Genomic DNA, 16,025 nt, shown 5'->3' on the forward strand with positions numbered 1-16,025 from the left:
GAGGGATCATGGGTTCAGATGAAAAAAGAATATCTTGAATATTCGCGAATGCGAATATATAGCACTATATTCAAAATCTTCGCGAATTCTCAAAGTGGCGATATTCGCGATTAAAATTCGCAATTCAAATATTCACGCCCAACACTAATCTCTGATAATGTAATCGATTGGGAAAGGTCCTGAAACATTCTTCTCAAGCTCCATGAGGTTGGCAAGGCTTAGATATGGCTTCTTAGGTCTTCATAGTCCAATACAGAATCTCCCTTCATTGGAGATCATCTTGGGTTTCCCCATCATGTAGACTGTGCCGTCCTTAGAAAAATGGATCTGCCGGCAGAGGGTTGCTGGAAGGAAAAAAAAAGGCAACCTAGTGCTTCCAGAAATAAAAATACATGAGAGGCTATATTAACAAGGCTGGAGTACAAGCATAGCATACAGGGCTCACATTTGATCGTGTTTTGAAGCATCCAACAGAGTGTTTTTGAAGACATCACTTAGCAAGTGACCTCAATGATAATAACATATCAGTAGGTGTAACAGGGGCTGCTGCCAATGTTTCCTTTCAGCCCTGGCCACAGCATGCTTGCTGCTCGTTTCCTGCAGCATTTCCTTAAGGGCCGGCATGCGTCACTCCCTGTGTTTTATGGGTTGGATCATGTGACTTCGCCAACCAATCCTAGCCCTCTTGCACATATAAAAGTGGCACAGCCCCCTTCCGCCGCTCTCTTCAATATCTGGTGCATTGGAGAGGTTACGGTCCCGAGGAAAGAATGTGGGTTCCTGCGTCTGAGGTAAACGCCGACAGGCTAGTTCGGGCTTTTCATGCCTCTCATCCTGAGAGACCTGGTCCTGAGTGTCCGGAGGCCCCTCGTAGAGAGGGGGGTACTGTCACGAGGGTGTCAAGAACCACGCCTGACTCCGTTATACCCGGGGTCAGGAAGTCGCAGCGGTTGACTGCGCGCTCTATGTAAGATAGGGCTGTTTCCTTATGGTAGCTTTCTGAGTTTGCTTTGCAACCCTTTTTGGCTCACTCAGGGATCCGTAGCTCCTTCTCCTCAGTTGTTCCTTGTCCAGCACTCCCAACCTCCTTATATTCCCCTCTCACACTTCTCTGGCTGCCAGATACAGAGCTTCCTGCCTGGACTTCTACTCTGACCCTCTGGAGCTGTGTTGCTGCGTTCTCTGGTAGTTGGTCCAGAACGTTACCCTCCGGATCCCTGTTGGACCTTTGTGGTCTGCTGTGGTCGCCCACCTGGGTGTATGTGTTTGTCTGTATTGTCTGTCCTCTCCCTGGTGTTTCCCTTTTAGTGTCGGTGGTGCGGACTAGCGATCCCACCGGCCCGTTCACTATCTAGGGCTCATTCTAGGGAAAAGCCAGGGTTTAGGCACGTGATCGCCGCACGGGTGAGGAACCCGTCTAGGGACGTCAGGGCAGTCAGGTGCCAGCCGCAAGGTGAGTCAGGGGTCACCACCTTTCCCTCTCCCTTGGGCAGGGCTTTCCCTTTTCCCTCCCTGTGTGTGACTCCGGTCATTACAGGTACAATCCCTGGACAGTGTTAATATTAAACATGACTATAACCCCCTTCATCCATAGAAATTCACCCATGCACTGCTGCACATGGGTGTATTCCTATGAATGAGGGGGTTATAGTCACATTTAATGCAAACACTTAGGCCAATAATAGTACAGCTCCTGGACAGTGTTTATATTAAATGTGACCTTAACCCCCCTCATCCTAAAGAGTGCACCCATGTACTGCAGTACATGGGTGTATTCCTGTAGACGAGGAGAGGTTATAGCCATATGTAATACGTATTTGTCCAGGTCGGCCCTTGAGCTCCCCTTCTTTATATCCAGGCTCTCACTCACCAAGTCTTGGGTAGAGACAGCCCAGTATTCCCAGGGGAAAGCAGTGCTGACTCGGGGTGCTGGAGGTTCAGTAGTGACGAGCAGTTGGTAGTAGCGAGCGGTCGGGCAACTGACTAAACTGATTGGTGGAGGCAGCAGAGCAGTAGTTCCCACCGTGCTCACCACCAATCATCTCAACATACAGGGTAGCAGTGCCAGGGCGCGTCACAGTAGGGGAGGGAGGTGTAGTTCGGAGGACAGCACAGCGTCAGTGCTACTAAGCAACAGCAGACTGAGCGCTCACACGTCCTATTAAACATGTGTGCTGGCGGCATTTAGCTTCAATGACCGCCGCCCGCCCCACACTTCCTACTAGAGGGCGCCGCCTCACATTATTAACACTGGAGGTGCGTCTCTAGGTAACAGCCTGCAATGTGACGGACATATTTCTATTCGCTTTATAAGATGCATTGACTTATAAAGCGAAAAATACGGTAAATTATAATACAAAAAAGACTTGGAGGACAAGATGAGATGCAGCTCACAGTAGTGAGCCAGCTCTACATATAATAGAATACAGCACCACATTCCTCTTACATCCAGTGACTTCTCCTGTCATGTAGATCTTCTCTTTCCTCTTCTCCTCAGTTTGCCCCAGAACGCCATGACTAATTCTTTCAGCCGCATCTAGTCTTTACAGAGTTTGTTACACAGACATGCTAGATTACTCATAATTTGGGTCATTTATCAAACTGGTGCAAAGTACAACTGGCTTAGTTGCCCATAGCAACTAATCAGATTCCACCTTTGATTTTCAAAAGGAGCTGTCTAAAATTAAAAGTGGAATCTGATTGGTTGCTATAGGTAACTAAGCCAGTTCTACGTTACACCAGTTTGATAAATGACCCCCAAATATCACTATAATGTCTACAGCAATTCTAATGTCCCCTAGAGTCCCCCCAGTAATAATAACATCCTATTTTGTGCTCCAGGTAATAATGCCTGTATAGTGTCCCTGAAAAATTATGTCCCCTAATATGTCCTTGTAATAGAAATGCCCCTATAGTTCCTACCCAATAGTAACATCCCCACACTATTCCTATATAGTAGTTTGCCCCCATACTGCCCCCACAGTATTAATTTCTCCACACTTCCCCCACAGTATTAATTCCCCCCACGATACAAATTTTCCCCCACACTGCCCCCACAGTATTAATTGTCCCCCACACTGCCCCCACAGTATTAATTTCCCCCACACTATTAATTTTCCCCCATGTAGTAGTTTGCCTCCCACAGTAATATTCTCCTGTGCCCCCAGTAATGTCCCCTAAAGTTGGAACACAAAATAAATAAATAAAAGTGAATACTTACCTGTGTCCCAGTCGGTGCTCACTCGTAGATGGTAGGCAGGTGCGCTGCGCACACACGTTAGTGTGCTGCGTTCGAGCACAGGCGCGCAATGACATCATCACGCCCGCCTTCACCGGGATTTTACTACCGCATAGGCTTCAGGCCTACTAGGCCTGAAGCCTGTAGCGGTGATCGGGGGGCAGGGAACTATGCGCTCCCGTGCCCCACCGTAGTTTGTGGGCGTTTGGGTCAGCGTTGGGTCCCCCAGCGATGCCGCGTCTGGAGCTACAGACCCAAATGCCCCAATTATAATCCACCACTGGGTTGGCAGCTCATCTGCAGTGAAGACCAAATCCCTATACAGAGGTTAAAGGGTGAAAAGCAGGGGACTACCACAATAAAACCTAAATAGGTAGCCCAAAGGCAAACCGGTTAGTTGGGACACTGCCCAATAAACTAGCAAGGAATGCTCATCGATTTCAGTATTCACATAGCCGAAACAGCTGTTTGCAGAGGAGGTACTGATTTTGCTATCTTCTAAGTTATGTTTCAACTTAGGCCTGTTTAAGAAGTTGAGAGACTTATAGGATAGCTACCTTACATCTGCTGCATTCAGAGACTCCGCTTTCTTTATTTCTGGAAATAAATAAAAAATGTACATGTTCCTAGAATTCCTTTAAATTTGCCTTAAAATTATAACATTTGGCATAGTGCTTTATATGTTCTTGCTGCATTGCTGTAGACTGTGTATGTATGTATGTATGTATGCATCACAAGCTTCATATCTGTTATTGCTCTTCTGTTGTTCAGGCATCAAGAAATATTTATTTCCATAATTACCGTACCCTTTTTTGTATTTATGAATGAAAGGTACATTTGTGTGTCATCATTATTAACTATTTAACCTTCTACAGCTATAAGATGAGAGCTAATGGTACAAATGCAGGTCCACTTTAGCGGATTGTGCCTTTTTTATTAGCACAGTGTATGTACATAAGTAGCTGTAATCACATCGTTCACATTCACCTCTAAATGCACCAAGTGGCAGCTAATACTTTGCCTTTACTAATGGATGGGAACTTTCTTCAATCTCATTAATATTTTTAATATGTGTTAAACATTTTACAATTTATGTAGCTTTGCTTCATCCTGTTCTCAATGTCATTTGAACTCATTGTCATAAAGACTTAATACTTTGTAGAAAGCTTAGGCTATTACAATACTTATGGAGTCACTCTGAAGATCCACAGCTCATGTCCTGGGCTCAGGGATCCTGCTCAATACATTCAGCACATCTGTAGTTTGGTATTGGATTAATAATTCTCTGAAAACTGAAACTGATTAATGTGTGGTTTGGACTAAGTAAAACATCTCAGTGAAATGTACATGAGGAGATATACTGTATGGGCAAAATGCATGAATGAGACCTTTCTTCATACTGTATATACTGTATGAAATAGATAAGTGTTTTAAGGAAAGCATAAAAGAGGTTGCCCAGTTTAAAGATGTAACTGGACAAACCTCCGGACCAAGTTCCAGTAAAGAATGGATAAGTACTTACCTGGCAGATAAGGGTACTTTCACTCTAGCGTTATTCTTTTCCGGCATTGAGTTCCGTCCTAGGGGCTCTATACCGGAAAAGAACTGATCAGTTTTATCCTAATGCATTCTGAATGGAGAGCAATCCGTTCCGGATGCCTTCAGTTCAGTCTTTTTGCCTTTTCATGATGGAGAGAATACCGTAGCATGCTGCGGTTTTATATCCGTCCAAAATTTCGGAACACATTTTTTCCCATTGACATGCATTAATTCCAGATCTGGCCCCGAGTGTTTGGCAAAACTGATCAGTTTTTGCGGTCTGCGCATGCTCAGACCGCAAAATAATATGAAAAAAATAAATGTCGGATCCGTTTTTCCAGATGACACCAGAGAGACGGGTCCGGCATTTCAATGCATTTGTCAGACGGATCAGGATCCTGATCCGTCTGAAAAATGCCATCGGTTTGCATACGTTTTGACGGATCCGGCAGGCAGTTCCGGCAACGGAACTGCCTGCTGTAATCCGCATGGTGGCTCAGTGGTTAACACTGGTGCCTTGCAGCGCTGGGTTCTCCCCATGTTTGCGTGGGCTTCCTCCGGGTACTCTGGTTTCCTCCCACACTATAAAGACATACTGATAAAGAACTTAGATTGTGAGCCCAATGCAAAGTCTGTAAAGCGCTGCGGAATATAGTAGTGCTATATAAGTGCATAAAATAAATAAATACTGTGCAGCACCGCGGTTCGCCTGGACAGGCTCTATTTACCAGGCTGCATTGGTGATGTCATTTGTGGCTGGTTGATCTGAAGAGTTGTTTGGTTTCATCCTGAAGCTGGGCAATCCCTTTAAAATTGTTTCATGTATTTCTTTGATTTATGACTCTTGGCCATGAGTAAGAGATAGAAATAGAGATGCCATAGTCTTCATTTCCATATGTCATAATTGATTATAACTAGTGTTGAGCGAAGAGAAGCATATGAAGCGGAATTCAATCCGAAGTTTAGGAAACAAATCCGAATTTTCTTACGCTTCGTGGTAATAAATTAGGTTTTCCTACAAATGCTGCTACACATGTTACAAAACAGGGTGGATTTGGTTTAAATCAAAATGATTTCAATCACGATTTCAATCACGATTTAAATCACTAGTCAGTAAGGCTTGATTTAAATCATAGTTTTCTACATAAAGACTAATTCTTGCTGGTATAACTTATAATATGCAAGTAGATGAAGATTTTTAGAATAACAACTTTTCATATTCGTTTGATTAGGTTGATTCTGCATTCATAGGTTTGTAGAAGTTAGGATTAAGGTATTTTTCTCAACTCTGTTCATGTTATAACATTTTTGCTGTGAAGAAGAGGCATGTGATCTCTGCTGAGTCAAATTCAGTTTTGAGAACTTTAAAAGTAAACCAAGCATCTGTGATAATATCTTGTAGGCAGAGAAACTGCCCAATAATCTTACAAAAACCTCTGGAAGAGCATGACATTGTGAATGGATTAATGGAATTTATTTACCAAAAAAATTACACATATAGAAACATAGAATGTGTCGGCAGATAAGAACCATTTGGCCCATCTAGTCTGCCCAATATACTGAATACTATGGATAGCCCCTGGCTTTATCTTATATGAAGGATGGCCTTATGCCTATCCCATGCATGCTTAAACTCCTTCACTGTATTTGCAGCTACCACTTCTGCAGGAAGGCTATTCCATGCATCCACTATTCTCTCAGTAAAGTAATACTTCCTGATATTACTTTTAAACCTTTGCCCCTCTAATTTAAAACTATGTCCTCTTGTAGCAGTTTTTCTTCTTTTAAATATTCTTTCCTCTTTTACCTTGTTGATTCCCTTTATGTATTTAAAAGTTTCTATCATATCCCCTCTGCCTCGTCTTTCTTCCAAGCTATACATGTTAAGGTCCTTTATTCTTTCCTGTATTATGTGACAGCTATGTTCCTCTTAGCTTTGCTCTTGGGTTTCAGGGTGCAGTCCTGAAGTTTTAGACTCTCCTGTAGATTTTCCAACCAGAACCATGCACTCTTCATTTTCAGGAACATAGGAGGTCTGGCCATTGTACCACTGATTAGTTTTCTTTGTGGTCATGAGATGGTATAAAAAAAATCAGGGCAGGTTAAGGGAGTCCATATAGTTATGTTATGTTATAGTTATGTATTGGTAATACCCAGCTATATTCTACTTACAGCAATAGTGGAAAAAAACTAACTATGGGTTTGCTACTCAACTTTTCTGCACTGGATACCTACAGTACATTATCACAAAAGTAGGAGTGGCTTGAAGGGAAGTGTTATAAAAACTATGATTGTGTTTGCAATATTGCACTTTTTAATAAAAGGGATAGGTAGCGTTTTTAGATTTTCCTTAGATGTACCAAATTTGATGTTACTTTTTAAAAGGAATCTCAAATTCTCAGAGAAATTCAAATCTGCATACTGTACCTTTGCATCCTTATCTGTGCCGACTCTGGCGTCTTTTTTCTCTTCTAGGAGGGGAATTTATCATAAGGGGAATATTTGAAGTTGTTGGAGTACTTTGTGCCACATGTATCAAATGTCACAAGTTGTTTGATAAATTTGGCTTGTCCTTAACTTAACACTTCTGTCTAGAAAAGCTACTCCAATTTTCCTACTCTACCCTCCTCCTGGAGTGAGATTGTGATTTATTAGCGACTTTTAAAAAAAGTTGCAATGATAAATCTGGAGTGAAACTCATTAACATAGCTAACCACACCTACTTGTCCACCCATATTACAAAACTGGAGTGAGTGGTGTAAAAATGCAAAAAGTCGTAAAATTTCGCGCAAGTCAGTGTAAAAAGTCAAATATTTCTGCGCAATAGCCCTATCTTACTTTTTTATGCCAGAATTCTGGAGTGAAGGTATGATAAATCAGGGCCCTAGACTCCACCGTTTGGCAGCATTAGTGCCATTAGATTCAAAACTAGCAGTAAATTGTCAGGTGACCATTCTCTCACCCTCAACCATTGACAATGAGCACCTTATAAATCATTACTCCCATATGTCAATACTAAAGGCACCAATATCTGCAGAACAGGGAAGGCTAGGAGAAGAAATAAACAGTGCCAGAGTTAGAGAAGATAAGGATGCATAGGTACGTAGCAAGTTGTATTTCTCTGAGGACGTGACAGGTACGTTTCACTGAGCTAGACCTTATTCAAATGTCAATGAATCCTGTATGTGTGCTTTCTGTGGTCTCCATAGACAGCACAGATACCCATAGCCTGTTATTGTATGTATTCACATATCCATGGTTTACCACGGTCTGGGGATCCGAGGTTACACCATAGAAGCATGCCCTACTTTTATCAGTGCTTACGGAACCATCATGCTCATTATAGGTCCGTTAAAAACACAGACACACCACGGTATCTGTGTTTCACTGATCTCTGCTAGGGGATGAACATGGGTATGTGAATGAGACCCTAAGCTGTTTTATTCCAGAAGTGATTTTAATGAGTGAGATTTCAGTATCTGCTAACTAAAGATCAATAGAACAAATCATTATCTATCAGACCATATTTTTTTTATAGACTATTAGTGTTAATGACCTGGAAAAGCTTAATATTTACAGTATAGCCATCATAAGGGAATTACAATTCCTATCCTCATGCTTTTGTGGAAATTTCCAGAATTTAAAATAGCCAATCAGCACACAGAAGATTGTGCCAATTGTGCTGTAATGTCTTTTCTTTTTCTTTTTTTATCAGATCATTTTTATTGGTATTTTGTATAAACACAAAATAGACGTAAGGACATAGAAAAATAGAAACATAATTGCATACAGGGTCAAACACATTCCCACCCCACAGTCCTCACGTGGACATTACTTATTTCCCATAATAAATAGCTTGTAAACAAGATGGAAATGAGACTTAGAAATCACAATCCCCTTAAAGAGGACCTTTCGCCACTCCTGACATGCTATTAATAATGTAATAACAATTCTGAAGCATCTATTCTTATGACTCTGTTGCTCCATTCCTTTATTGTTTCTACTAGAAGTTATGAGTGAATTACTATGAGCCTTCAGTAAGGGTACAGAGGTGAGGTAACAAGTTGGGGGGTTGTACCTGCACAAACTCCCTTTATCCAATCAGTGCTGCCATTTTCAGTCTGTGCTGGTACACCCCTCCCCCCCCCAAACTGGTTACCTCCCCTCTGTATCCTTACTGAAGGCTAATAGCAATTAATTCATATTAATTAGCAGTAATAATAAAGGAATGACACAACATAGAGCCATAAGAATAGATGCTCCAGAATTGCTATTACACAGGGAATGCATGAAGCTATTAAAACAGGCATCTCAGGAGTGGTGACAAGTCCTCTTTAAATGAGAAATATTATGGTACACAATTTCAAAGTCTCAAATATCAAAGTCTCAAATCTCCACTACTAGACCACCAATCTTGCTCTATAATCCATTGTGTCATCTAGAACTCGTTAAGGCAGTCCTTCCATGTCCTGTAAAGTAAGTAGAGGGTAGTCCTGGTGTGGCTATTTACGGCCCCCGGATCTTCTTACATTTGCTAGTGATATTACTCTTTTGATATACACCCCTTTCCAGTCTAATAACCTTATTTAATATTATATTCTGTAGGAGGTGATGGTGTAGGACAGGGATCAGCAACCTTCGGCACTCCAGCTGTTGTGAAACTACAATTCCCAGCATGCTCCATTCATTTCTATGAGAGTTCTGAGAAGAGCAGAGCAAGTATGCATGCTGGGAGTTGTAGTTTCACAACACCTGGAGTGCCGGAGGTTGCCTACCCCTGGTGTAGGAGGAGACGGCTGAATCCACTGTCTGGCTATTAACTTTTTAACTTGATATAACATTCACTGTATACCAAGTATCACATCACAGCTAGTAATATCCCCACTCAGAAGGCCAAGAGTACATTGTTTACAAGATTTGTGAATCTGAATGCCAGATACCTTTCTAATTAGTTTCAAGTCCTCCTTACAAAATCTCTTCAGTTCCCTGCACTCCAATATCATATGTAGTAAGTGAGCATTTGCAAGACCAAACATGTCTCTAAGGTGATCAAGACTTTTAATAGTTCTTCCTTCTAGAATCTGGGCCATAGTCTGAATACCTGCTTTTCTTATAGGGAAAACTCTCCTAGCTTAATGATTTCAGAAAAGTTATTGTGACACCAAAGGGGGGTAAAACGATTACAACCAACCTTACGCCTTAAAGTGTTATTTTTATCCAAGACATTAATTATACGCTTCAAGGTAGAAGTGAGTTCTTGTGGTCTTATCTGGGCTCCTAGTTCTAGGAGATACACAGGCGACTATTCTCTGGACAAATACTTAGCCAGTTTCTCTGTGATACACATGTGTTCTCCCCCAACCTCAACCCTTCAAATATTGAAATTGTGTGGGTAAAAAATAAAGCCATTGAACTGCCAAACCACCACTCTCTTTATTTATTTGTAGGGTTTCTAATTGAATTCAGGCATATTGTTTTTTTTTTTCCAATCAGTGTTATAAAGAGACTTTTATATTTAAAAAAAAATGTCAATGGTATCCATATGGAGGAAATATGAAGTATATACAGGAATTGTTGCATTAGCACTAAATTAGCACAGATAATGGCAGTTTGCAACACATGCTTACTTTCTCATGACTACGTTCAATAATACATACCAGATTTAGGGCATTATTATGTGCTGGATGGGTGGATATATGCACAACTAAATATTTAAATGATGAGACAATGGGGATATGACTGGTAAGTAAAGACACCACATTTGGAAATATGTCTAATGGTAACAAATATGGTTAAGCGAACCCGAACTGTAAAGTTCGGTTCGTACCGAACTTTACGGTTTTCGGCACCCGAACATTTCAGTAAAAGTTCGGGTTCGGGTAATATTAATATACCATCGGATCGGAGTTTTCTCCAATCCGATGGTATATTTTAACTTGAAGCGTCCCCATCACCATGGGAACGCCTCTATGTTAGAATATACCATCGGATTTGAGTTAGATCGTGAAAACTCAGATTCGACAGTATATTCTAACACAGAGGCGTTCCCATAGTGATGGGAACGGTTCAAGTTAGAATATACTGAGAACTGTGAACATAACGGCCCCCTGCTGCCTGGCAGCACATGATCTCTTACAGGGGGCTGTGATCCGCACAATTAACCCCTCAGGTGCCGCACTCCCCGAACCCGAACATCTAGGTGTTCGCTCAACTCTAGTAACAAAGTCAATTTTGTCCCGGTTTAGAATGAGTCCTGAAAATTGGCCAAACTCCTGTATTAATGTCATGACAAAGAAACATGTCATGACAGAGAAACATGTCATCGGCATAAAATGTGATTCATTCATCAATAGAGCCATGCTGAAAAACCAATATCTCCTTGGAATTGGGAGTCAACACAGCTAGGGGCTTGATGACCAAGGCAAAAAAAAGGTGAGAGAGGAGACACTCCTACCTGGTTCCGCTCTGTAACTAAATGAAAGGGACAATCCAACATTGGTTCCTATGCGCATCCAGATGGATATAGAGCTAACAGACCAATTACATTAATTCGGGACCGAATCCCATTTTCTCCAATACATTCCATAAGAATGCTCACTCAACGCTGTCAAAAGCTTTGGCAGCGTCAAGTGAAATCATCCAACTGCCCCATCCACTGACCACAAATGCAGATTAAGAAATACCTGCCAAAAGGTTTCTCACCATCTACTTTCCAGGCATAAAGCCTGTTTACTCTGTGTGAATAAGACATAGAACATAATTTATTACCCAATTCACCAAAACCTTAGCTATCAGTTTTACATCTGTACATAGTAATGAAATCAGATGGTAGGAGTCAGGGATGGTATGATCTTTGCCAGGCTTGGGTATGACTACAATAATTGCCTCCCTCTTAGACTCCGGGAGCAGTTTCACATCAAACGCTGCCTGAATTGCGTTAAGCAGCTCAGGTACAAGTAACTCCTTATATTGTTTGTCATTTCTTACTTGATTGGTGTTTAACATCTATTTTATATTAGTTTCTACAATCTAATCAATATCTACTCTTCGCCTGTCAATTCTATTTTGTTATCATCCTGCTGTGGGGATTAACCCCTTAGTGGCCACACACATTTTTTTTTTAAATAGCATTCCAAGACCTATAACTTTTTAGTTTTTTTATCAATGTACTTCTATGAGGTCTTATTTTTTGCAGGACAAGTTATAGTTTTTAATGCACCATTTTGGGTACATGTAATGATTGATTAAAGCCAGGTGTATTAGTGGTCCCTTAGGGGTTAAGGGAATCTTTTTCGTGCATATAGGCCAGAAAGACTGATCTATCTGGGTCATTTTCTATAAACTTAAACTCATACTTGAGCCGCAAGCTCTACAATTTATTTCATTACCCTTAAAAACATTACCCTGAAGCTTAATTATTGCCAACCTTTAACTATATCTTTTTAGTTCACATTAAGAAAATAGGAAGAAAGAGCAAATAGCTATTTAGTTTTAGTGGTTCCAGAAGAGTACGGAAATGTGGCACAAAGCCAAACAATTTTGGGAAATTAAGACAACTAGCTGCAAGGAGGATGCATGTTTCCATTGAGATGTGGACAAGTTTGAATCATATAGCTTAAGAAGGATTTTGTGGAAATGATTAGTTTTATTTTATGTTTATTTATGGATAGACAGTCTATTTTATTACATATAAACATTTCCAGGGTGGTATGGTGGCTCAGTGATCATCACTGTTGCCCTACAGCAGAAAGACTACTAGTGGGTTGACATCCCACAACATTTTCATGGATTTCTTTCAACACCCAGTATTGCCATAACATACCAAATAGTTAATTGGGAAATTACATGGTGTGCCCCAATGGGGACAGGGACTGATATGATGATGGCAATCTGTGCAAAGTGCTGCAGAATTTGTTGGCGACATACAGTGCTTTGAAAAAGTATTCATACCCCTTGAACTTTTCACATTTTTCACGTTTCACCCACAAACAATGTATTTGAAACTAATTTTAGTGGGATTTTATGTGATAGATCAACGCAAAGTATGAAGTATGTGTGAAGTGAAAATAATTATTAGTCGTGTACTCCACAAGTCTGACCTTTATGAAAGAGTGGCAAGAAGAAAGCATTTTTTGAAAGCATGCCATAAGTAGTCTCATTTGCAGTTTGCCAGAAGCCATGTAGGGGACACAGCAAACATGTGGAAGAAGGTGCTCTCTGTTCAGATGACTCTAAAACTGAACTTGGCAGAAAACTAATACTGCACATCACCCTGAACACAACCATCCCCACTTTGAAACATGGTGATGGCAGCATCATTCTATGGGGATATTTATCTTCAGGGAAGCTAGTCAGAGTTGATGGGAAGATGGACAGAACTAAATACAGAGTAATCCTGGAGAAAAACCTTGTAGGGGATACAAAAAACTTGAGACTGAGGTGGAGGTTCACCTTCCAGCAGGGCAACAACCCTAAACATACGGCCAGAGCTACAATGGAATAGTTTAGATCAAAGCATATTCATGTGTTAGAATGACCCAGTCAAAGTCCAGACCTAAATCCCATTGAGAATCCGTGGCAAGGCGTGAAAATTGCTGTTCACAGACTCTTGCTCTTCCCATCCAATCTGACTGAGCTTGACCTATTTTGCACAGAAGAATGAGCAAAGATTTCAGGCTCTAGATGTGTAAAGCTGGTAGAGACATAGCACAAAAGACATGCAGCTATAATTGTAGCGAAAGGTGGTCCTACAAAGTATTGACTCAGGGGGGCAGAACACAAATGCATGCCAAACTTTCCAGATGTTTATTTATTAAACAATTTGAAAGCCATGTATCAATTTATTTTCACTTCACACATAATTGCTACTTTGTGATGGTCTATCACCTAACATCCCCAAAAAAATACACTTAAGTTTGTGGGTGAAACATGAAAAAATTTTGGAAAAGTTGCATGAAAACTTTTTCAAGGCAATGTATAAGATACTTAAATAAAAAACAGGTTTCCTTCTTTTAGTTTTAGGTTAGGTTTCCTTCTTTTAGTTTTACATATCTGTTCATTACATATGGTCTTCTTCCTACCTAAGACAGGTAGGAATTTGCACAGGAAAGTAGTATAGGATCCTCAGACCATGGGTAAAGGAGTAATAACTAAAGGTTAAGACTTGCTATCTCTATGTGAAATATACAATTCAACATTGTATTTTCTAAATGTATTTCTCACTTCACCCCAGGCAAATGCTTTTTACTGCAAAAATATTTTTTACAGTAAATTTTCACCATACTGTTTTATTTATGAGGTGGCTCAGTGATTAGCACTAGTGACTTGCAGCTCTGGGGTCCTAGGATCAAATCCGACCAAGGACAACATCTACGTGGAGTTTGTATGTTCTCCCTTTCTTTGTATGGGTTTCCTCCCACACTCCAAAGACTGGTAGGGAACTTAGATTGTGAGCCCCATTGCTAATGTCTGTAAAGCGCTGCGGAATATAGTAGCGCTATATAAGTGCATAAAATAAATATATCTTTGTAGGGGTTGGAGCTCCATCTTTTCTCATACAAAGCTCTAAAAACATGTTCCCCTTCCATGGCCATAAACATGAATGATACAATTGTGACTGCTATCATGGTAATATATTATACTGCATATTTTTTTATTATTGAGTTTAAAGTATAAATAATATGAAGTATGCTTCTTACCTTCCTCTAGTGGGGACTGTACGTAGCCAGATTCTTTTCATATTAAAGAACATATAGATAGCTGTCTTTATTATGCAGTTCATATATCGAACTGTAGAATTAGTTGCACAAAAAGTAGTGGTGGGAAATGGCCCAATTATAACTGGCAACAACAGTAGAATAACTACTGTAAATTGATTTAAATGTAAACTATTGTAGGATTTCAGCTCAGCTAAATTTTTTACAACTAATCCAGCAATAAATGAATTAACATAAATAAAAATCACACTTTATTTTTCTAACCACATTTTCTAACTTTAGAGTATGAACTAGAATGGATATAGAGATGTACAGTACTGTATGTTGATCTTCTCCCTTCCATAATTGACTTATGGCATACAGTTCAAACTCCAATCTAGCATTTAGAAAATTGACAAACTGTACTGTACATGGCTATAAATGTATGTTTTGGCAAGCTGCCTGCAGTGAGTTTGAAAGTATATCACACATGGAAACAGGCCATTGTAGTCAGTCATTACGCCCATATTTTACATTTTACATTTAAAAAATGTGCTCTCACAAATTACACTGCATTAAAGTGGAAACTTACTCTCATGCCAAGCTCAATATTTTCTCCTCCATACACCTCCATGCCAGGATCCAGCAGCCCAATGTCTCCAAAGTATGCTCGATCAACCACAAAGGAACATCCAATCATGGCCGGGGTTCTGGGGAGGAAACAAAGAGTTAGTGTCCAGAAATGAACATCTGCTTTTTGGCTGCTCAGTTTCAACTTTATAGCTTGCTAAAAATGAATTATATTGTTACCATTAATCATAGTGTTAACATATAACATCCGAAAAAGGGCTATGGCTAAATATCTAGTTGTGTACATACTTGATGCAACATGAATTAATTTGTATCTACTGAAATGAATCAGAGGGGTTATCTGGGAGAAACAAATAGTTAACATGATAAAAAAAAAAGAGAAAAAAAGAGAATTAGATCGCACATCCACAAGCTTAGCTTTGATCTGTAACTGCTTCTCAGCACAATAATTAGTGTACGGCCCCTATACTGCATGCTATGTAAAAAAGTACACTAATGTGATCAAAAAGTGCACTAATGTGATCAAAAAGTGCACTAATGTGATCAAAAAGTGCACTAATGTGATCAAAAAGTACACTAATGTGATCAAAAAGTGCACTAATGCCTCTTATATAGCATGCAGTATAGGGGACCGAACACTAATTATTGCGCTGAGAAGCGATGTGAATTTTGCTGAGAAGCAGTTATAGATCAAAGCTAAGCTTGTGGATGTGCGATCTAATTCTCTTTTTTCTTTTTTGAATCATGTATGATTATTCCGTCCAGGATCAGTCCTCCTCCCATTTTGTACAGGTGCTTTTAATTATCAGTAGCCTGAATATAAGTGTGAAGTGACCTACCAGCCCTCAGTCTGAGTCTCAGAGAGCAGGTAACAATGTGAGCTTTGACAACTGTACGATGTGGTGCTGGGTGGCAGCTGTTGTTGCTGTGGCGCTGCGCTGGTGTGTTGGTGGGACCCGGTG

At 40.4% G+C, this 16,025-nt stretch overlaps 1 protein-coding gene across 1 annotated transcript in view; it reads right to left on the minus strand.

Moving 5' to 3' along the window:
- Positions 1 to 16,025, minus strand: part of GALNT9 (polypeptide N-acetylgalactosaminyltransferase 9) — an 832,217-nt gene that overhangs the window by 388,312 nt on the left and 427,880 nt on the right. The window contains exon 6 of the mRNA XM_040416273.1: positions 15,065 to 15,182. Coding sequence (XP_040272207.1) covers positions 15,065 to 15,182 — 118 coding nt within the window. The remainder of the gene's footprint in view (positions 1 to 15,064; positions 15,183 to 16,025) is intronic.

Source organism: Bufo bufo, chromosome 2 (genome assembly GCF_905171765.1).
Source record: "Bufo bufo chromosome 2, aBufBuf1.1, whole genome shotgun sequence".
NCBI classification, from domain to species: domain Eukaryota; kingdom Metazoa; phylum Chordata; class Amphibia; order Anura; family Bufonidae; genus Bufo; species Bufo bufo.